Consider the following 23,990-nt stretch of genomic DNA (forward strand, 5'->3'; position numbering starts at 1 on the left):
GGGGCGGGCGGTGCGTCCAGCCCGTCCCGCCCGGTCCCGCCCCGCCGCGGGCTCGGCGCCTCCCGGCTGCCGCGGCCGCTCAGCGCGGCGGCCCTCGCCGCCACCCCAGGGTCTGAGGGCGGCCGCCCGGAGAGGTGAGTCCGAGCAGGTCGGGGAGGGGGCGGTGGGTGGCTGGAGGAGGCGGGGAGGGGGAGGACGACGGCGCTCGGAGGTGTCCCGGGGCGGGCGGCGATGCGCGGCAGCGGGGGGCACATCCCTCGGGTTCCCATCGCTTTGCACCTGCTCGTTCTTCTCTTTCCCCCGCGACCCCCGTCTCTCTGCCGACATCCCCCCGGGAGCTCCCCCTGAGCAGAGGTTCCAGGGAAGTTAGTCGGTGCCGCTCGCTGGAGCCGCTCCCTTCCATTTACCGCTGTGGTCCCCTGCGCCCGGGACCGGGGCACCGGCTGCGGCTTGGGGCCGGCTCCCACCGACCCGCCAGGATGTGGCATCAGGGTCTGAAACAAGTGCCTCCCCTCCTGGTGTTTATCCGTACTCCGGTATTTACACAGCAGTCAAAAGGGTCTTTGGGGGTTTTCCCTTTTTGGTGGTTGTTTTAAAGCATGTTCTTTTGCAAAAGAGACAAAAACCCAGCTGTTCTGTCAGAAGGAGATCTGCGCTGTTATGTCATTTCATAATTGCCTCAGAATTGCAAATTATGGCCTTAGTCTGCCGCTGGATCTGTGCCAAAGGACTCTTGCATCTATTAAGGATGGTAGTGTTTGTTTTGTTTCTTTCCCTTTCTTTTTTATTTGGTCTAGAATTGGGAATAATGGCTTTTTAATGGCATGGACCTTACATGTTAAGTTACTTCAGCCTATGTCTTTAAGTGAATATACGATGTAACTGTTCTAAGTAGTCCGTCTGATCCGCACAGTCAAGCCATTAAATATTGGCTAGTGACAATGAGAATTGTGTCCTGCTGAAAAGTATTCAAATGCACTTCTTTGCGTGAGCTGAAGCAGTTTCTCATTGTTACTTCAGAAGTTCCGATTCTGCAGAGAAATGCTGTTGCTGTTTCTGGGTAACAGACACGTGGAAAATAGCAACCTTTTAGCTTCAAACTAAGGAGTATCAGATTAATGACAGAGAAGGGCTCTGCAGTTCAGAGATGCAGCCACTGCAAGAGCCTTAATTTGTGCCAGCACTTGGTTTATAATCACAGAGGCTAGATCTGCTGTACCCTACTATCCTCTTGCAGTTCTACCACTCACTGTGGTACCACTTGGAGGAAAAAAGTGTGGTCCTGCCAGCTATTCCTTTTTCCAAGGATGCTGAAGGCAGCAGGAGTCTGGAGGAAGTTGAAGCAAACTGCTGCTGTGGGGTAGAGAAGCTAGGCATGGTTGTGCCACTCAAGGCAGGATAGTCTCCTAAGCTGTGCCATTGGGGCATATTAGAATATCAACTAAAATACCTTAGTCTCTCATTTTGAAGGCTAGGCCCTTCTGCATCCTCTTGCTATGATGATGCTCAGTGTTTCTTCATGCTGCAACATACATTTGCTAGCTCTTGGAAAAGATTGATCTTTCAGGGTCTGCCAGCCTGTGTGTATCGAGTGGCATATTACAGTGCTATATTGTTCTTTAGATGGATAATTTCACTGGCCTCTTATGACCTAAAAAGCACACAGAAAATAAACAAGGGCATACTGTTCAGTGGGAAGGATGCAGAAAGTTCTTCTGCCTTAGCCGTTAGTTAGGGAAACATTACTTTTAAGTGTTTCTCCTGATTGTCAGAGAAATGACATGGCACATGTGAGCTTGTTTTTTGCCAAGCAAATTCTGTTTGGAAGGTGAGGCATTTCTGAACTTCTTGGTCACCTTGGAACTAGTTACGAGTGCATAGCAAAGTCCTGCCCAAATCTTCCCTTCTAATTAATTTGGCCAGAGGCCATCTTAATTAACCTTGAGGGAGTTCAGGGGTGGGAGAGCTTGGTATGAAACAATTGTTCTCTTGTAATTTGCTGTTCACAATGTGTTGACCAAGCCACGGGCTGCATCTTTAAAATCCTCTGGGTCTCTTGCTGAAGCCATTACATCAGTTTATTTGTTTTTCAACAGATGTTGTTTTCTGCTTCTTGAGAGGAAAGGGTTATCTCACTTTCTGCAACCTTGCTATTGTGCTTTGTTTCAAGAGCCAGTGGACTTGGTCTTGCTGGGGAAACTTACTCACCAGTTCCAGCTATGAAGGAAGGAGTTGGTCAGCCTTTCAGCAGACGTGATGAGATTGTTGAGGTCTCTATGTGAACTGATGGCATCTTTTCGCATCTGCCTAGAAATAACCCTCAGTTCTGGTATTGGCAGTGCCTGCAGGGAACAAAAAGCAGCAGCAGCCTCTTTGCCTAAGAGTATTACAGTTAGGATATTAATAGAACTTGTCAGCCATAACTTAGACCATCTCAAATGGTGGGGCAAGGGAAGGCGTTCTGAAATCTCAGCTAGTCGAGAAAAAGACAAAAGTTAAAGGCTGGGTTCTGCTTTTTGGAAGTGCTGAGGGCGCCCTGCAAGTCACCAAGAACGTGATGAAGGGGGAAGAATGAACAGCCCGTTTCTGAAATTTCAGCGTGGTCTGTCTTCCCCAATTGTGATGATGGCTGCTCACCTTGTTGGTCCAGGGGACTTATCTGTGCTCAGCAGCTGGGTCACCTTTCACCAGCCTGGGCTTACCTTATTGGTGGGGCAGCCCTGCCCAGCACACACAGTGCCTCAGCAGCACAGCACCGCTTGTGTGTAGGCTTCTCAAATATCTGTCTTATTTTTTTTTTATGTTAATGCATAAAAATGCTATTTTGGCATTTATTTTCTGGTAGAGCAAGGAGTTGGGGAGAAATCCTGCAGAGACTACTAGTCAGGACACACAGATCCAAGAAAGAAAGATCAAAGGCGTCTTAATACAGGAAGAAGCAGAAGGTCAAACCAGAAGAGAGGGCATTTGATTATTCGTACAAGGGTAATATAGAAGGGGTAACACACAGGAGAGGTTGGTAGTGTCCGAAAATGAGTAAACAAATAGATGTGTAAGATTATGCTGAGAATTTATTTACTCCAGCAGACACAATCCTTATCTCTTTGAAAGAGGAGAAGACCACAGCAACCTTGGAACGCCTCTGCTCCCAACCACATTTGTGAGCGGGAGAAAGTGTTTGTTTATGGATCACTCCTCCATGAGTCCTGGCCTGACGGGCCCGGCCTGTCCTGCTGTGATTAGTAGGATGCTAATGCGTGTAATCCTTTTGATCACAGAGCCCAGGCTCTATAAGTCATGTCACTGTCACCTCAAGGAAGTTCAGCTGTGTGATAGATCCCTTATTAAAAAATTGTGCTTTGAAAGATTTAATACAGTTATTATTGAGATCCTTTTTTTTTCTCTTTTCTTTTTGGCTTGTACAGATGGAGAGCTTTTCTATTAAAAAAATACAAACAATAATACTTATCCATGTAGTCCTAGTGTGGGAGTAGCTTATTAGCACTCTGCCCATAGGTGTTTTAGGTGGGATGATTAGACCATAATATCCTAATTTTAAGATATGAGTGACAAATGTAATTCACTGTGCTTTGTCCGACCAGACCGGATTTCTCCATACATAACTGTAAACAGCATGGAAATGTTCATCTGAGTCTTAAAAAATATCCACTTCTACAGTTCCTTTCAGGGATGGAAAGAGTTGACTAGTTACGCTTTGTTTAATAAATGTACTATTTTCTTCTCCTGTTGTGACAAACAAAAGCTGTCATTTGAGGAAATACACCATATGCTGCCAATTGGTGTAAGGACTGGTTATATCTGGAGCACAGAGTAGCAGTGAGTACTCTTTTACAATTGCTCCTTCTCTGAAAAAAATCTGGACCAATTTCAGTGGAGTAATGTGCTGTTCTGTCATCAGTGGAAGCAAGCTGTTGACATTTTGAAAACCAGCTAATACAAACAGCGGTATCTGTGCATTCTTGGATGTGTCCTCTCTCCCTGTTATGCCTTTGGATGCTTATGAGCCCCAGCGAATCAGTGTTCAGTTGGGGATGGATTGGTCCGTGAAATATTTAAAAATCAAACTTATTTCGGATACCGACTCACATCCATGCACAGTCAGACATGTTTTTCAGCATTGTGTGAACCCAATACTCAAACACCCACATTAATTTAAAAAAAATAATCTAGCTCTCTACCATTTTTTCTTTGCAAATCTGAGAAAGCAAACTGTGAAGTCTCCTAACAAATGGGCCTGGCAGCACCTGGAGAGCACTTGCTAAGGTCTCCCCCAGGAGATGCTCTGCACTCTCTCTCATGCTGTGGTGGTGGGTTTGCAGATGTATGTACATGGGTGAGATACAAGACAGGAATAACTACCTTCTGAGAGTTAAAGAAACTCTTAAGACTTGCTCCTCTCATCCTCCCTGCTTCCTAATTTTATTGGAGACACATCATATCATTAATTTATTCTCTGGCATGGTTCCTCGGTGATTTCTTTTTGCTCAAAGAATGCAAAGAGGATGTGAGCCGTAATTTTCACTGTCTGTGAATCTTTGTGTTAGAGAAAAAATGTGAACTCTCCTGCCCACAGGTAATGAGGGTTAAACTCAAAAATTCACAGATTTCTTTTTATATTCTTTGAGATGAATGGGAGAGACTGGCCTGGGAAGACATGCAGAGCCAGCATAAAGTTGGCTTATCTTCCAGAAGTGGCTTTGGCACATCTTCCTCCCATGTAGAAATGATTATGCATTTAGCAGTAGCTGCTTTGAAGCCTTTAGTACAGTGTACTTTGACTGTAATGGGAACTTTCTTGAAGCTTTGCTTGGTACATACCTGTGATCTGATATGAGTCCTTTGGTCAGGACCCTGTTCTGGTGCCTCCACTCAGCTCATCTGCTGCTTCTTCTCTGCTCAGAAACCTTCCTGAGCAGTGGTGTGTCTCTTGTGTCTCAGGCTTCCTATCCCTCCCATCCCTGGAGGAAAGTTTCTGTTCCTACCCCTGTGCCAGCCCTGCTTCCCCTTGACACACCCCTCACTCTTCCCTGCAATGCAGAGGATGTTGGGAAAGGGGATGCAAGGACAGTTTTATTGGGGGGGGGGAAGCCACATTGTAATTGAGGTGATGTGGCTCTTTATAAGACTGGGAAACTTGTACATAAGAGCTCTGATTTTCATGGTAATGTGTGGGGCATGCCAACAAAACAGTTAACTTTTGGGGGGGGAGAGAAAGGAGGAATATCAAAAAGTTTAGTTTCCATCCCACACCCTTGGTTCTGAGGATAGGATCTGCTTCATCTGCACCATTTCTGATAGATCTTTGTTGAGGCTGTTCTTGAAAACCTGTATTGATGGAGATTCGCAGACTCCCAGCATAAACAGTGGATAACTATCTTTATGGCTAGACAGTTCCTCCTAATATCTAACCTAAATCTCCCTTGCTGCCTGCTAAGCCAGTCCCTTTGGTTTTCCACATCTGCGGTGAGAAGGACAAGATTATCAGTGCCTTTTAGCAGCCTGACATATTTAAAACTTATCATCTCTCCTTCTCTCACCCTCATTCCTCTTCCCTCTTCTTTCAACTAAACAAGCCCACTTCTTGTACTCTCTTCTCTAAGGGTCACATTTGGCTAAGCTTTTTATCATTCCTGTAAGTGGCAGTGAGCAGCATCTTGCTTGAGGAAGGGCCCAAACTGGATATAGGGCTGAGAGGTGTAAAGAGCCTGACATGTGATGCTCCTCTTGATATGTCTTCAAGCATATTCAGCTGTGTGTACCAAGCCCTGCACTGCTCTTACCATAAAATTGTGGAATTGTTAAGGTTGGAAAAGGTCTGTAAGATCATTGAGTCAAATGATGTCTTCTGTCTTTGTAGCTCTAGCCCCAGAGCCCCAGCTGTACCGCTTCGTTTTGTACTTTTGCATTGAATCCTTGTTCTTCAGCATGGTTTTTTACACCTGCCTCTATTGAATCTCAGTCATTCATTTCAGACTGGGTCTCTAATTTATGAAGATTTTATTCTAATTGCAATCCCTGAAAATGCTCACAGCACTCCCTACATATTTGTAATTGTAATCTTCCTTCTAATTTACAAGTCATTAATGGAAATACCAAATAGAGCAAGACCCCAGGCACAGCCCTTATGTGTCCTTTCAGGTTGACATTGAATTTACTAACTATTCCTTGAGTACAGATTTGAAGCATTTGTATACCTGCCCAGAGTAAATTATACCTCAATTGTATTCACCTGGTTTGCATGTAAGACTATCACATGCACCCATCAAAAGCTTTCCTCATTCCAATGTGTGACTCCTACTGGTTTTTTTTCCGTAGTTACTCTGCTCCCAGCTCTGTCAAAGAAGAAAATTAAATAGATTAGACTTAATTTGTTCTTAACAAGTCTGTATTTTCTGTTTTCTCATGACTTTATCATGTGTAGGGGGGGGTGCAGTTGCAGTGCAAGGTGGGAAGCAGGGAGAGGGAAATTTCCTGTATTGCACACCTGCTCCCTCCTGCTCCAGGATAAATCAACACGTGTTATAAGCATTTACAAGTGGATTGAATAATAATTTGTCTGATTTGGTATCAAAGCAAGGCTGTTTGGTCTATGATACCCCAGATCTGTCTCCTTCCCCCTTTTGTTTGAAGTTAGATAATATGTTTGCCCTTCACCCATCCTTTGAGAATTTCTAGAAGGGTTTTTTTTTCACTGATGGCTTGGAGGCAGCCCTGGCTAATTCCCTACTCCTTCCTTACTCCTAACTTATGCTTAATTAAGCCCCACCGAATCGAATACATCCAACTTGCATTAATATTCTCTAATCTCTTTCTCCTCTGTTCTAGAGAATCTTTGTGTTAAATATCTAACATTTAATCATAGTGAACATCATTGTTGAAGGCTCTTCAAGCACATGAATTTTATCTTTCCCGATGGAGCATGTGTCTGCAAGTCAGTGGATGTGGTGGTGGTTGTTTCTGCAGCAGAGGGCAGGGGCATGGCACAGCAGCACATCAGCCTGCCATTTATGGTCCTATCTGACTTTATTGTCCCAAAAAGATGAAATTAGCAAGGTAAAAGCCTCGTTTAATGTGTTTTTGATAAGCTGTCTTATCTGCATACACGCAAAACCAGAGTGAGAAAACAGGAGCAATTAAAATGGCCAAAGCCTTAGATATTCTCCTGGGATGTAGCTCAGGGTTATATTTAGATGGAGCAAGTAGCACCATCTAGTATTAAAACTTCAACTACAAGAACCTGTTTTCCATTGCTGTAGTCTGTCAGGCTTTTATCACTTGATCTGAGACTTTCAGGTTGTGTGTCTCTCTCAGGATAAGTTTATTTTAATATCGTCAGCTAAACCAATGCAACCATTTCCAAGAAAAACTAGGGGGGAGGAGAGAAGGAATGTTGTTTTGCCCACATTAAAAAGGGGAAAGAAGATAAATCCTCCAGCTTTTTGATTGAGAGCTGCTGTGCCATCATGTTCAGGAGTAGCATCTGTGGTGACAAGGCTCGGAGACATCTGCGCATGTCCTCGGCAGACTCATCTCTGTTTCCGGGTACTCCATTTTCCAAAGACTTTTCCCTCTCATACACCAGCACCCCCCAGCCTCTGGTGCTGAGCAGCCCCCTCTTGACCCATCCCTGTGCAGGGATGATGCTCATGCCTTAAACTGCTGCAAGGGATGTGCCAACAGAGCATGTGCTGCTGGAGGAGGATCGTCCCTGGAAAGATGGCTCTTGCTTCTTGCAAGAACAGGTGAGATGGGATCTCAAATCTGGGAGCAGAGAGCCAGCACAGAGGTAATTCTGCTGGAAATGTAGACAGGAGAGAAGGTGTTCATCAGGAGGGGAAGGAAGAATGTGGGGTGATGGAAGCAAACAGAGGACTGGCCAGGAGAAGCTGTAAGGGGTGCAGGAGGGTGGGATGGGCTGGCTAGCACAGTGGTGGGCTGTGTGGGAAATGTGGCTGAACTGGTGGAACCAGAAGACAAGAAGACAAGGAAGGGTTGCTGGAGGGATAGCAAGCACAGATGGGCAATGGGAAGGGGGAAATGAAAACACTAGGGTGCATGGTGGTGAGAAGTTAACAGGGGTGGGGGGGATATTGGGCTGCCTGGACAAAAGTGTTGTTGGATTAGATGGGCAGAGGAATGGAAGAAGGCACAGTAGACAAATTACTGCAACCAGTTTTTTTGCTTATCCCATGTTTTCATTGTGTGGACAGCTGATTTGCTACACTTGGGTTGATGTGCAGAGCTACTAGGTTCTTGCAGCAGTTGCTTTGAACGTACCTAGTTCACTTTTAAAGCTAAGTCTTTCTTTTAAAATCAGGTTGTAGGCACTTCAGAGAGGGTGCCTGGAATGGAGGGAATTGTTTTCACTTTAGTCTGTCTGTATAAATACTTCTGTCTGGCACATGTCTGATATGAAATGGGAATAATGTCACCCAGACGTGAGTGAAGATAAGCTAGTTTAATGTGTGACCCATCTAGATAATATGCTTTGTAATTTAGATGCCTGTTAGTAACTCTATCTTCAGAACAGTGTTTGGATAACTGCTGTAGATAAAACCTGGGAAGACTAGCATCACCTAGTCTGCACATCAACCGGGACAGGAGTCCTGCAGAATCAGTAGCCTCAAGTCATGTAATTACAGACTGCAGCAAATTGTGTGTCCATGTGGGGTGCCTTGATTTTGGCAATTCTTGATGCTGTAGGCATAATTCTGCAATATGAATCATGTTCCTTCTATGTTTTCTATTAAAAAAAATCAAGTAGCAGAGGGCTGAAGAGATGTTACGAGGGCAGCCAGGGCCAAATTCTCTGTCACTTCTGGTCTCCCAGACCAATATGTGGCTGTTGTGCCAGTCTGCTCTCTGGAACTTGGGCTAAAGAAAGGAGCCTGCCAATGGGCTGTTTGGAACACCATGAAGGGAGGGTTCAACAGCATGCAAGCCATTTCAGAGCATGGAAGTAAGAACTGCTCCTGCCACTGCTGCAGGTGTTAGCATTCATCACTGCTAGCTCTGGTCATCATACAGATGGCACTGGTACCCTCCTAAAATAATAAGGCTTGGGAACCCCTGCCACGGAAAAGAACTACAGACTAATGCAGATCATCAATAGAAACCTGTGTGTTTTCCCCACTGAGAATGAGCTCCAAAATAAGCTCAGAGGAAACTCTAGCACCAGATTTCTTTAGGGTGTTTTTCAGGAGTGCTTTGGGCTTTTCTCGGTGCCAGCGATGAGATCCTCACTCTTGGACGGAGCATCCCGAGACGAGGTGCTCTGATGATGTTCCCATCTGGTGATCCCATTGTGTCCCACTCGCTGAGGCTGCAGCTCCCCATTGTGTCTGCCTGCACGGGGGCTGATGCTGATTTCCGCCATTCATGCTTGTTTCTTTGCATCTGAGAGTGCTGCTGAGAAGTTTCCAGAGAAAAGCTTGGCCCCTGTTTCTAATGTAATGCAGAGTTGTACTGGCTGACGGGGACAAGTCGGAAACGCTGGCAAGATAGCAGGCATCCTCAGGAAGCAAACCCTATCAGAAGGCACTGATGTCATTGGCAAACAAAACAAATGAGCACTGGAAAAACAAACTGTTTTCCAGCCTTGTTGATCTTCCCTCAAATTAGAAGCTCTGCACAGCCTTTACTCTGTGGCCCAGTCTGACAGATTATTTACATGACAGTGCTGCAGCAATGGTTTTGTTACTCCTGCCAATCCAATTCCTTTGATTTTATTTTTTAAGATTTATTTATCTAAGGGAGGGTGGGGTGAGTGTCCCAGTGCTGAAGCCAGATTTGGAAAGCTGGCCAGCATCCTTGCAGATGCTGGTGCTGACATGGTTGTTGTCCTGCAAGCTTTGATCAGGCGTGACCTCCAGCTTCCCTGCCCCTGGCCAGGTCCTATGCAGGGGATGCCACCTCCCCACAACTTCTGCACAGCCCTTAAAGGCATGTGTCCTGCCAGTGTCCCAGCTAGCAGCCACCTGCCACAACTGCTACTGGTTCTTGTGGAGCTTGTGCCATGAGCATGGAGCATTTTTACATATGGTGAGTCTGGGTAGAGCTTGTCTGGGGGTTGGTGCTGAGGGCACCATGGCAGGCAGAGCAGTGCGGGCTTCACCCTCTTGGTTGTTCTGATTGCGGTGTTGTGATGGGCACAGTGATAGCATCCTGCTTCCAGATGGGCCTCCCCACCACCCATAGCACTGTGGGGTTTTCCCTTCCACATGTGATAAGTTTGTGGAGCAGGAGGAGACAGTCACACCAGTTCCTCGTGGTGCATTTCCAATTGTTGCTTCTCACTGCTGGTGCCAGAAGGAGGATCAGAGTAAACCCCACAGGCTGGACGTTTCTCACCCACTCATCTTTGTCTCTCTGATGCCACCATGGCTGCAGCAGCGGCAGAGAGGGGGTTAAGCTCTGCTCCAAGACTGCCTGATAATAGCAGGAAAAGCACATTTCTTCTTTGCACCTGTGACCGCTTCGATGGGCTTTCTGCTGTTTATGGTAGTCACATTGGATCTTTCTCTCCTTAGAAGTTGAACAGCTCTAGCAGCCAGCTGTTCCCTTTGCTCTGCTTGTACCTGGCTCCTTGCACAGTCCGGGCAGGGGGTGGATGGAAAATCAGCTTTTTAGGTCAGCATTCAAAAATAACTCACAAAGCTTTCCCTTCCTTCCATGAGGGAAGGGTCCCACTCCTCCCTGCTTTCTGTCTGCTTGTACTTACTGCTGGCTCGCCTACTCAGAGCTCTTACTGGGAATTTGGATTCCTGTTCTAGCAAGGGCTACTCCTAAAATATCTTCAGCACAGAGCTTTATATCTCTGTTTTTAAAGGGTGTGTAGTGTTACATGTGTGAAAAGGGAAGAGATTCATTAAGCTCTAGAGACAAACCGGTTTAAGTGCTCAGCAGGCTCTCAGACTGAAAAGCCACTTCTGCAGCATTCCAGGCTACCAGTTAAGTTGTGGCTCTGCATAAAAATTGTGCCTGATTTTCCACACTGTGGGCTCTCCTTGGGTGAGTGCCGTGGCCACTGTGGGCAGCACAGGGCAGATGTGGCTGGAGGGTCCCTGCATGCCCAGGAGCCTCACACCAGGCTGGCCCAGAGCAGCTGGCCAGACCAGCTCTGTAGCCTGCAGAGCATGCAGGAGACAAGGCAGAACAGAAAATGGGTGAGGTGCTGGATAGGCAAAAAGTGGCCATAGTATATAGAGGGCTGCAGCACAGAAGCTGGTTTATATAGTAAGCCAACCCATCCACTTCTGTGTATATGTAGCCTGGGAGATTTGGTACTAATAAACACACAGCATCTATCTCAGTAGTTGCTCCATTTCAAGGAAATAATTGTCAACAGCAGTGAACAGACTCCTCCCTTTTTGCGTGCCCAAGGAGCGCATTAGAGACCAGCATATAAAATGTACTTGCATGTCATGATCTTTGCAGGGACAGTCTCCTTTTCAGCAGCTGCCAGTGCTGGACTCATGATTCTCAAGTGGACCTACTACTGCTAAGGACATAGAGTACTTACTAGGCATGTTAAATGAACTCCTCATGCAAGGAAAATCATCTTGTGTTTTATATTTTACATAAAGAATTTATTTCTGTGCATTTTACCTCTTTATCCAGCTTTTTTAGATTTCTTTTTTTTGGTGACACAGTTCAAACAGGGAGGAATGTATCAGAACGGGTCCATTGTTTTGCATAACCTACAGTACAGAACGTTACCTTCCACTCATTTTAAAACTCTGGAAGACTGGGTGTTCTGTAATTGCCATAATAAGCTGTGAGAGTGGTATAGACAATAGAGATTGTTTCTGGCCAACTAGTTCAGTTTACTGGATCTTTGCTCTAGTCAGTGCAGAATTGAGGGCTGTCACTGGGCAAGAAAAATCTTGACCATCCTGGATCTTGGAAATCATTGAGACACAATAGAGGTGGCCATTGCAGGTTGTTTCCAGTCATGTTACTCAGTGGAAATGTGCTGTAAAAACAGCATATTTATAATCTTAGGTTTTGTGTTATTCTAGCTGAGGACTGCAAATTTCCAATGGGCCAAGGCAGGGAGAATAGAAAGCAAGCTGTAAAAAAGACTGTTTAGCTGGGGTGTTGCACGATATTACCTGGGTTTCTCATGTGGTTGCATAATTCAGTTTTGCTCTTATGTATATTTTGTCCTTGTTCATGTGAACTTTTTTTTTAATTGCAATAGGCAGAGCTGTAGGGAGAGGCATATTGTCCTGTAATTCGCTCCCTCCTCCTGCAGCACCTTAAACCACAATATAGAACACACCTCTCCATGACTGGAGAAAAATAGTTTTCTAAGGAAATGTCTGCTCAAGTTGTGGGTTTACCTCCAGTGCAAAGATTTTTTTGAGATCACATTAGTGAAATCTGAAAGCTGCAATCACCAGTGAATTCTTGAGTGAAAGGGACTGAGTCAGCAGCAGCAGTGGCAGCACGGCATCTGCTGCTTGGCTGAGTGCAAGGAGGTGTATTGTCTCTAGGGAAAGCCATCACATGATTCATCAGCATCTGCATGCACTTTGCTTCATCTGTTTTATTAAGAGGGTGGAAAACCGAGTCCAGGGGATGAGATTTTTAGCTTCAGTAGCCTAGCAGCTGATCAAAGATATCTTTCCTTGTTTAAAGCAGCCTTCTTATTTTTGGTTTTGTTTTCTAGTGATGGGTCCAGCTGGAAGGAGCTTTCTGATGGCACAGCTGTGAGTGAAACCAGCACAACATGTTCAGTGTCGAGGACCTCCTGATTTCTCATGGATACAAATTGTCAAAAAATCCCCATGTTTCATATGAGAACAGGTATGACGGATACCGGCATGAAGTCACGGGGAACAGATCTGCTCAGAGGTCAACACTGAACGGGTTTGAGGCAGAATCCAGAGCTGGGGCCTACAGCAAGAAACCTCTGGTGAAAACCAACTCGAGCAGCACTGAAAGCAGCCATGGGAGCCAAGGGAGGCAAACAGGTCCTGGTTACCACCATGACCTTCAGGGTTTGTCCACTTTTCATACTTCAGAAGGGGGGTAAGTTTCAGCATCATGCCATGGCTTTGCTTTCTCTTTCTTTTGGTCCTGACAGGTAACTAACCACAAATCTAACCTTTATCACCATCTTCCTGTGATCCTTTCCTGCTCCCATCCTAGTGACCATTTCCATGCACTGGATGTCCACATGAAGCAGTGGCACGTCCATTCACCTTCTACTAGAGAAAGGCCTTTGGGAATACTGTGATGATTAGAAGTGGCTGCATGTGGGAGAATTTGATTTAATTATGTGGTCTGTATCAGAAAGGCCTTTCTGATAGGCTTAGGGAAGCTCAGTCCTAGGAAAAAATAGGGGGAAAAGTTCTTCCTTTTCTTCAGTTTTAAAAAACTGAACTCAGCTTCTTCTGCCACATGCACACTCCAGTTTTTGTTGCAGATTCAACCACGTGCAGCATGGTGGGTGCAACACACCCGCTTTTGATGAGTGTTCCTATATGCACTGAGGACTTTCTTGTTTTCCTCAGGCCACTCTCATGGAGTAAGCATGAGAATGTGCCTGTACACTTCTTTTTAAAACGTCCCCAAGCCAGTGGAAGCTCTTGTCGTCACACCATAAAATGAGCTTGTACAATCGTGGTTGCTCGACACCGAGTACGTGCACACCGGGGCTGGGGCCGGCTGGGCAGGAAGAGCTGTGTGTACACACCACTGCTCGGCCATTGTTCTGCAGCTATTTGAGTGCTGCAGATGAACAAAGGAAAGGGGCTCGAGCAGGACTGGAAGCCAGCCCAAGTATGACGATGGTTTACAAGGAAAAGCCCCTTCCTCCTGCCGAGTGGGCTTGAAACTGAAAGCAGGGCAAAACACTGTCACCTTGGGAGCTTGTCCTCTTACAAAGTCCTTCAGTAACATAGCAAAGCCATGTGTCCCCTCACTGCTGGGCTTGTCTGCTCTTTCCCTTCATATCTCTACCCCTTGCAAGCCCATTTGCCTGGAGCGGGAATGGCTGCTAGTTGCCAGGTAGGATAATGGGCAGGAAGAGATGTGAGCCCTGTAAAGCAGTTGTAGGGCAGCAAGTCCCAGTCAAGGTGAAGGTTTGCAGGTGGAACCATCCATTCTAAAGAAGGAAGGACAGGACACAGGTTTAAAGGTAATAAGGAGGATCCTCCCTGGTGTGTTTTGGATGAAGTAAACTGGATGGCAAAAAAAGTGAGAGAAGATACTGAAAAAGAATGAAAGAGAAGAAAATTATAAAGCAGGGTGAGAGAGGTGGTCTCTTTCTAATATCTCAAAATGCAAGGAGTGGAACCTGTCAGTCTACAGGATAGTTAAATATTATATCCTGGTTTTTAAAAGTGGCTTTTCCACATAAAATAGGGAACATAGCCCTGGAAATGGCTTTGTCATGCTTTCATAAAAATAGAAATATTTTCTTGATACTATTGTTACAGCAAAGTCTGCTTCCCAGTGAGCCTACTGGGAACTCTTGCAAGGCACTAGCATCTGGGAAAACCTTCATATTAGCCATCCCTTCCTTGCCATGCCTGAGTGTGTGGAGTGCCTCCAGTGCGGAGCGTGGCACAGCCGTGGCCCTGGTGGTCCAGGAAGGGAGGAGCAAGCTCCCTGGGCCAGATCCAGAGAAGCTGCAGCTGCAGCACTGTGGCACCTGTGTGTCAGCTCCTGAGCTCCAGAGTGATAATCCCTCTCCAGACCCACTCCCCTGCCCTGGGGAAGCACCTGAGGCACAGGGCTGCCATGTGAGTGTGAGCTGCTTTAAAACTGATGAGAAGATATTTGTGATGGCCCGGTTTGGAGTGTTTGGGCCTGTGGCAGCTGGTCCATAGTGAACTCCACCAGACATTTTGATATTGCTGCCTGGTTTCTGGACTGTTGTGGGAAATAGCCTTCTGGTTCTCAGGCTGGCACGTTGTAGAGACCTTGGGGACCATTTGGGCCCAAAGAGGGGATGACCATCCAGCAAGATACTCTTTGGGCATTACAGGCTGGTGCTGCTTTCCCAGCCAGCACAGTAGCAGGAGAGGGCCTGAAGAGGTGGGGGGTGTGTGTGTCCCAACTACACTTCACAGACAGTGACCAGCTCCACAGCAACTCGGAGCATGGCTCAGGCTCCTGGGCAAGGGAATTAGCTACACCACCCTGTTGTTTACACCACTGGGGTAGAAGAGCTAATCACCTCCTGTACACCACAGAAGTGAGTGATGTTGCCGGCCTCACGGCTGCCTTTGCAGGCAGGTTTGCAGGGCTTGGGGTGTTTTGTGATGGCAGGGCATGATGGTGTTGTCTCTGCTTATTAAGGTTGTTCTGCTGATTAAACCTTGCTGAGGAGGAGAGAGGCTTCATAGCAACTGCATGTGGGCACCGCACCACCCACTACTCCTGCTTCACATGATGGGGAGTGATGCCCTGGTGGAGTCGGGGAGTGGGGTTTTGCTCTATCCTGTTGTTTTTCAGGCAAAGCGTGAGGGAGCAGATGGTGGGAGGGCTGTCCTGGCTGTCCTTGCTTAACTGAGCATTCAGAGTCCGCACAGTAAAGGTTTGGAAGAGGAGACAAGTCAAAGAATATGGGAAAGCTGACCCTTTCTGGGTAGGGATGAGAGGGTTCACAGAAGGATGACTCACTGCGGATTCTCTTCTGTGTGGAGAGAAGAGGCACTTTGCTTAGCTGTTTGTATGGGAGGAGTTATGTTGGTAGATAGCAAATTTAGAGATAAATAGATAACATTGTTACTGAGAATATTTTCTGGAAAAATTAGAAAAGCGTACTGGTGTTCTGCAATGCTGAGTCTCAGAAGAGTGTATGTCGGGAGAGAAATAGAACAGAAGCTGCCAGTGTCCAGAAAAGCCCTCTGAAAATTTTTCCACCTTGCTGCCTTCCTAAGAGTGCCTCTTTGTTGGGCCCTAAAATCTGTGCCGGTGCCTGCAGCTCAGACAGGGTGAACTAGTGAGCGCCCGACACCTACTGCTTGCATGGTGTCAGCAAGCAACAGGGACAGACACTCTACAGATACTCCTGCAGTGGCCTCATTCTGCAGGGTTTGGACTTCAAAGCCTATGCCACACTCCTTTACTATTGGCCCCATTATCTGCATCACATGAGATCCTTCTGGTCCAGTGTCACCTTAGGGAACTGGGCAGCTTCAACCCACTGCTCTGAGCATGACAGCTCAGTGAAATAGAGTCATGCAGCCAGTGGAGGGTGGACTGATGGCCTCATTTCTTGTAAAGGACTAAAATTCATAGAAAGCTAGAAATAGTTAGAGGGTTTTACACAGTTTTAATTAGATTAATTTTATGTAGAATCAATTCAAAGCACTTGGACAGCAAATGTGCTATCCATTAGAAGCAGACCGTTTAGGAAAGAGTTCATAATGTTAAAATCCACCTCCTTGGTCCCATGGGACCACTCAGTTCTCGGCACTTAAATCTCCACAGTTGGTCCCATGGGACTGCTTCATCCTTGGCACCTCTCCCAGCTGTGAGGTATCTGCAAGCTGCTGTGTCCGGGTGTGCGTCAGTACCAGCACATCATGGAGAGACTGAATTGGGTAGCGGCACAGCCAGAGATGAGCTGCTGCTAAGAGGGACTGTGTGGTCTTTTCACTGAATATGTCATGGTCACAAAGACTGCACTATGACCGGTACTTGCTGTCCAGAGATGTGGCATTGCTGAGGCTGTAGTGAAGCGTATTGAACTTGGAGTGGCTCTTGGAAACTTCCTCTTCCACCTCTTCATTGACTGCAAGACTCGGAAGTGTTACGTGTCCTGGAAGGAGGCACTCTGCTGCATTTGTGGCCACGAGCTGTAGTCATGCTGTGTTGCCCCACTTCCTCCTGCCTACCTGCCACCCCTGCATGCAGGTGTGAAGGAGCTGCTCTCCCAACGCTGGGAGCAGAGGAGACTTCAATATAGAGCTAAACTGGAGGGTCCTTGGAGCATCCCCTTCCCACTGTGCAGTGCAGTCTCATCTTTTCCAGAGGTTTATGGGGTCCCTTATAGAGACTGTCTGTGTAACCATTTCTAGTGCCTTAACCAGGAGCTAGAGAGGGTGATACTGTCTGTCCTTTGAATAGATCTTAGAAAAGATCAGGTTTAAAATGCTCTAAATACCGTCCTTTAAATGTCTTTTCTACATTCCTGTTTCAATGATGACATAGTACAGGTTACACAGTGGTTTGTATCATGTTCTGAAGTTCATTACTGGAGCCTAGTTATTAACCTTTAAAAATATATAAATTAAATCTTTTAAACAACTTTTAATAAATGGAGAAACAACCTTCCTATTGATAAAAATTTGGGGTTACTTTGTTTTTTTTTAAATGGTGAATTAAGCTTTACAACAACATCTCTGGAAATTTAAAAATCAAGATTTTTAGATGCTTTTCTAGGAGATGATACCACTGAAACAGGAATCATTTCAAAGAAGTCTGATGGCCTGCGCTGAGCAAGATGTCAAACTAAATAATTGTAATGGTCTCTTCTGATCTTGGAATCTATGACTGTGTACTTCCTGCAATTTCTGTAGACCCTTTTATGATGATAGATGAAATCAAACAGAAAGAGCAACCTGTCCCTTCCCTCCTCACTATTGCTAGACCCTGTTTCTCACCCCATTTTGTAAACACAGATACAAATGGTGCCACAGCAGTATGGGGGTGAGATGAAAAGGTAGAAGACAGCATTTGTCCAGCTGTATGTTTCCACGTGGAAATGTTCATTGTTACTGCAATCAACTTTCTGATATAGGAGGTGTCCTGTTATATCTCACTGATTAATGAAGATGTCTGTTGCTTCCTGGTGTTCAGCAATTGAACTGTATTTCGTGCTTCAGCAGCAGAACATTTTGTTCAGATGTTCAGTCTTAATCCAGTTGAATTAATATGAACAAGATGCTCCTTATCCCAGTTTGGTTTTAAAACTTTTAGATTCACAGGATGAAGTTAATATACATTAAAAAAATTGCTGTGGATCTGGATGGCTTAATTTGCCTTCTGAATTTTGACTTGTATTATGTCTTCACAAACTCCTATTTAAATAGATCATTGTTTTTAGTAAAAAAGAGCCAGATGACACTGTTTATATACCTTGGGGTGAAGAGAAAAGAAAGAAATTCTTGAGTTCTAAGTACATACTTGTCCTATTTCTGTCAATTTTGATTTTTCTTTCCAGTCTTATGCTTGTGGCAGCCACATAGTGCAAAGGCAGTTATATTGTTGGACACCTCAGGTACAAGAATAGCAGAATGCAATTCAGGTAGAAAATTAATTATTTATATAGAAGGGTACCAATTTTGTTCTGCAGTAATGTATAAAACAGTTTACACTCTGTTCAGAACACACAAAGAACCCATTCTGTTCATGTAAATCTGTTTCTGAATTTCTAATCTGCAATAAAATGTCCAATGTCTTCCATATTTCAATAATAGATTGTTGGAGGTAATCCCTCTTTTATTTAAAAAAATTATACTTCTTTTGATGTATTTTACATTTTAAATATTGGTTCCCTCTTATTCAGAACTGTATTGATACATCACCATTGTTGTGACATGTGATTTAATCCAAAGTACTTTGAAGAATTTTATTTCCTTAGAAAGATGAACAAGAATCAATTCTGGAAATGACATGTTTAATTTCAGCACTTATGTTAGGATGCAAATCATGTTGCTGACAGAACATATCTTAAATCTTACAAAATAGCTGTCTACCTGTTCTCCCTGCCTGTGGTGCCTGGAATCCTATTAAACTTGCATACCACAGCAGTCTGTAGTATGATTTTGATTTAGCAGGGTGCAGAAGTAAGTTCCAGACAGTAATTTCTGGTTTTAGAATGGAATCAGAGAATCAGAGACTGGCCTGGGTTGGAAGGAAGCTTCAAGATCATCTAGTTCCAAGCCCCCTGTCGTGGTCAGGGACAGTTTTCTAGTGTCCATTAAGGAGGACTGTGCATGTTTGCACAGCGGGTAACTGTGTGCATTTGTCTTTCTTTCTAACAGCTTTGCATAGCTAACAACATGTCAAAAGAGCTTCTGTCCCTTCCTTTACTGATGTTAATGACTGACTTTTAAATCCTCTCATTAAAATCATAGTCATCTGGTTGCAAATAGATTGCACAAACCCATTGGCATAACTCATCATTTGACCTCCTAGTGACCTTATCCATACGAGAAAGAAAGGGCACCTGTGCATGCTGCCTCTGATGCTGTGGTTTTTTTTCAGGGTTTGTGACAGGACTCGTTTAGCACGGTCTTCCCAGCCCAAGACTGATAGAGATCTCGCCTACTGGAGAAGACGAGGACAGGACTTCAGTGTGCTACTAGGCTATTCCCAGAAAGCCAGTGTGGAAATGAAAAGCCTGGCTGCAGCCCCGGGGGCACCCCGGCACCCCAAGGAGAATCAGCTGAAGGTGGGGACAGGCGCAGGGTATGTCAGGCGAAGCGGCTTGCAGGAGAGCTGTGAAGTGCCCAGTGACTGCAAATGGCAGAATCTGGGAATGGAAAGCTGGAACCAGCCAAAAAAGGTAGGGAGGCAAATGTCTGAGGGTGACAGGGAGAAGCTGCTCCAAGAGCTGTATTCACTGACCCTGGGAGACAACGTACTCAGCACCCACAGCAAGGGGAAATCACAGTCATTGCCAAGGGTCCTTTCACCTGAGAGCATGAGGTGCGTGGAAATACCCTCCCTGACCAACAGTAACAACTCGCTTAGTGTAACTAAAACTCCCTCCTATTCCCCAAACAGACTGAGTGTGGAACCAGCCAAGCACCATGGAACGGGAGGCCATTTCCTTCCCCTGATGAAACCCAAGTATGGGAGACCTGTCAAGCCTCCATCCTACGAACTGCAGCGGCAGACTAGGGCACCTGCAGAAACCGTGGGTTTCCAGGACCACTACCAGAAAGATGAACCCACCTCCTACTTAGCCAAAGTTAATGAGCCAAGGCAAGATGTTTGCATTCCAGACTCTGGTTTGGAGCCCCCAGTGTACGTACCTCCTCCTTCTTACAAATCCCCACCTCACCAAACCGTGACCCCACGTTCCCCCAGTGAAGTGCCTAACGCCGACACGTGCGCCAGCAGCGATCCACAGGGTGCTGCAGAACGGGTCGTCCCCTGCCAACGACCAGCCATGAATACTTTTGAAGTGGTGGGTGACCCTTGCAAAGACAACCATTTTCCTCATGGGAAGCAAAGCCATGCAAGGCGCCCTGCTGACCACCTGCGTTCTGTCCAGTACATTCCCTTTGATGATCCTCGGATACGACATATTAAAATTGCACCACTGGAAGGTCTGCAGGACAACGCTAAATACACTGAAAATGCATGTAGTCCCAGTTCTGGTGCTTTGCAAGAGAGAAATCTTGAAGTACAGTACAACAGTGCCTTTGTGGATGCATCAAACTTGTCCAGTTCTGCAAAGGGAGAAAGAACTTCCTACAGCTCCACCCATAGCAACAGATGGTTGGCACCGTCCATCCGAGATCAGGAAAATTGTGCCTTGCCGGACCAAAGAGACAATTGTAGTGCAACTAATCACAGCCCCCGTAACGAAGCCAGCACAGAGTACGCGAAAGGCAAACTTTCTGTAAGAAATTCACATATGGACAGCACCTGTGAGACTGTTACAAAAGTGAAAAAGTTTGAACCTGGAACTGGGATTCAGAGCAAAAAGAGTTCAAAGAAAAAAATGAATGAAACTATATTTTGTTTGGTCTCTATCCCAATTAAATCAGAATCCAATCTGCCAGATACAGATAGGAACAACAACATAACCCAGAGCCCTGATAAGAATGGGTTTGATAACAATGGGGCTTTGCAAGAACAAAGTCTCTTAAGTATGTCTTCAACGGACTTGGAGTTACAAGCGCTTACAGGAAGCATGACCAATAAAAATGAGTTACAAAAACAAGAGCTGTGGAGACCAGAAGAGTTCAAACAAATGAATGACCTCAGGTTTATTCAGCCTACAAAACACAGAGAGCTCAAATATTCTGGCTCCTGGCCAGGCGATCAGTACAAAGACCAGCAGACACAGACCAGTTTCAGTGAAGAACCTGAAAGCCCACAATTTTTACATGGTACAAAGCCTGGGCAGCTTGATAGTAGCAAACTGCTGTCTCCAAAACGCCTGGGATGTACAGCATCCACAATAGGGGCAAAACAGACAGGGTCACCTTCTGAAGAGAGAGGCTGCAGGCAGAGCAGTTATGGTATGAAGGGTCAGATGTACCTCAGCCAGTCTAGCAACAGTGCATTTTCCAGGACTGCCACCTCAGGCCTTCAGACTCCCTCCCCAAAAGCCCACCACAGCCAGCCTGTGCCTGCCCAGGAGAGGGAAAATGGCCTTCTTTCCAAGGGAGATGTAATTAAGGGAGAACCAAGTGCTCCCTGCAACAGTAAAGAGCTGTTTGGGCAGTTCCTGTTGAAACCTGTAAGTCGTCGTCCATGGGATGCAATAAGTGAGCTAGAAAGTTTTAACAAGGAGCTGCAAGGGCAGGAGGAGAGCACAAGCAGTGAAGAAGACTTGGAAAGTGCTGCAGCCTCTCTGCAAGCAGGTACCCTTATGCAGAGGAGGACATCTAGAAATGAGAAATCAAACCAGGAGCCAAAACATGGTGGGAAATCAGGACTGGTTATGCCAGAGGTGCCTGTATTTAGGTCAGGAAGAGTTAAAAGTAAGTCTGAAAGTTGGAGTATGGGGACAGAGCATGGTGTTGAGCCAAGCTATGTTGGCTCTAAAGGCTCCTCACATCCAGGAGGGAGCAGTGAAGGAGTCAGGCCAGCAGATGGAAGTCTGATAACAGAAATGGGGACAGGGGAAGCCAAGAGCAGCATGAGCAAACAGCCAGTTCATGTGGGCCCTGTCAAGAGAGCTTTGTCCAGTAGCTCAAGCAGTTCATGTCACAGTAATCCTTTCAATAACCCTGTCTTGCAGGAGATGAGTGAAGACCAAAATTACCTAGACTTTGTTAAACTGAGCAAAGGTGCAACTCCCACAAATGATACAATATTAGAGAGAGGCTCAGTAGTACGTTTGTCACTAACGAAGAGGAACCAAGGGTGCTCTGAACCAGATTTGAGGTCAGTGGGACTTGATGTGGCCCCAGAACCTGGTGCTAACAACTCTGATCACTCTTCAAATGCAAATGCAGTGGAAATCCCCGTGAATGAGTCATTGCAGGCAAGAGCTGCAAGAATTTTAGGTATAGATATAGCGGTGGAGTCTCTCCTTCCAGATGACCATGTTGGGCCCCACCCAGGCACTAGCCCTGCAAATGGGGCTCAGGACTTTGAGTCATCATCAGTGGAGAGCACAGTAAGTGACAAAGAAGGAAAAAAGGAGGATTCTTATGAAGGTAGACGAAAGTGTGGCTGGACAGAGAGTGCTCTCTTTGTCAGAGCTGGAGGACGATCTTTACACCCTGATGAATGCCAGACCACTCACCAGGAAGCCAGCGCTAAAACACGGGTAACTGAGCAAGTTCTTGAAAAACCTGTGAGTCCCAGCCAAGGTGAGGACCAAAACTTGGTTTGCAAGTCACCTGTGTATCAGCATTCAGAAAAGAGAGTGAGAAGCACCTCGAAGGTGATAGAGACACTTCAAGGCAAGCTCACCTCTCCTCCGAGCCGGACTGCCATGGATCGCTTAGTGCGGATGAAAGAAGTTGACTCTGTGTCCCGGATGAGACGTCTGAGCATTAAGAGCGCAGACTCGGGAGAGGAGGTCGATGAGGAGAAGCTGTCAAAGGTACAAGAGGAGAGAGGAAGCAAACTGGCAAGCTCAGGGGCTGTTTCCAAGCGTGTTATCTCTCTCAGTGAAAATGGATGTTTAGGTGGAATGGACAAGAAGAAGATCAGCAGAGATTTTTCTTTAGGTAAGACCCTATTGTGGGAGATCCAGATGGGTGCTCTTTCCTTATGTAACGGGCATGATCAGTTTGCTTATGCCCACGTATACTGCTCAAATAGTAACAGGCTGTAGGTGGTACTACCCTCATCTGGGAGCCACCCACTTTGCTCTCCTTGTGGAAAAGATGAGTGTTCTCTGATCCCATTTTAGGAATAGTTACTGTAAAACTCACTTGTGATACTGAAACTCATTCACAGAGACTGGAGTGCTCTCTATGGTCTCATCTCTGTCTAATTGTTTCAGGGAATGGTCAGGCTAAAACAGTGGAGTTCCAAGACAGTCACTGTGGTGCCCGTGCTTGGGAACACGTGGTGATTTAATCATAGCTTCTCCTTGAATGCCAATTTTTTCCCTCCCTAATACCTAAATAGACACATACTATATCATAGTTCATAAGAAACTAAAAATAAAAATCTGATGTACTTCTATGAAGCCTCTGGGAAATGGCTGCATTCAGAGGCCTGGAAAATTCTCTCTCTCTCATGAATATTTTCCAGATCAGATGTTGAGAATAACTGTTAACCCCAGGTCAAACGGAAACTTGACTTTTTCAGTGAACACCTTTTTTTCCCTATTTTTTGGTGTTCCTCATCTCTCAAAAACATATAAACTTGTGTAGTCCATATGCATCCTAAAAGTAACACAGGCTGTTCTCTCGTCGAAACTGTTTTCATACAGCATTGTGTTGAACGACTGAAAATCAGTTGTTGCCATAGCTCTCTGTAAAGGGATAAATCTCCCAGGCCACCTGCCTAGTCCGTTAAATTAATTGGAGTGAGCAAATGTACGGTGTGAAAGTTGTTAAATGAGTATTAATCTCCTCCTTTTTCCATCCTCTCTGTAACAGCTAACACTTTACCTTGAAATCTGCACAAGTTATTCATTAAACCTCATCAATATAAATCTGTTCACAGTTTTCCAGTACAGAGGGACTGGAATTAAATGGAGTATACTTTAAACTGGATTTAGGCATTTCCATCTGAAGAGAATTGCTTGTATGACTTCGAAGTATTGACTCCTGCAGTCTTGCAGCCTTTCCCTTCATGTC

General features: G+C 45.6%; 1 protein-coding gene across 7 annotated transcripts in view; it reads left to right on the plus strand.

Annotated features, from left to right (window-relative positions):
- The window catches only part of JCAD (junctional cadherin 5 associated), a 60,931-nt gene that overhangs the window by 31,687 nt on the left and 5,254 nt on the right, over positions 1–23,990 (plus strand). Inside the window, exons 1-4 of one of the 7 annotated variants that reach the window (XM_027648455.1) lie at positions 54–134; positions 12,695–13,056; positions 19,252–19,695; positions 19,774–22,907. In XM_027648455.1, the coding sequence (XP_027504256.1) occupies positions 12,755–13,056; positions 19,252–19,695; positions 19,774–22,907 (3,880 nt within the window). In that variant the 5' untranslated portion in view covers positions 54–134; positions 12,695–12,754. Of the gene's footprint in view, positions 1–53; positions 135–12,694; positions 13,057–13,997; positions 14,775–19,251; positions 22,908–23,990 lie in introns of those variants that run through there. The other 6 variants (XM_027648452.1, XM_027648454.1, XM_027648450.1 and 3 more) reach the window with 6 other exon arrangements.

Source organism: Corapipo altera, unplaced genomic scaffold, assembly GCF_003945725.1.
Source record: "Corapipo altera isolate COAL_440 unplaced genomic scaffold, ASM394572v1 47, whole genome shotgun sequence".
NCBI classification, from domain to species: domain Eukaryota; kingdom Metazoa; phylum Chordata; class Aves; order Passeriformes; family Pipridae; genus Corapipo; species Corapipo altera.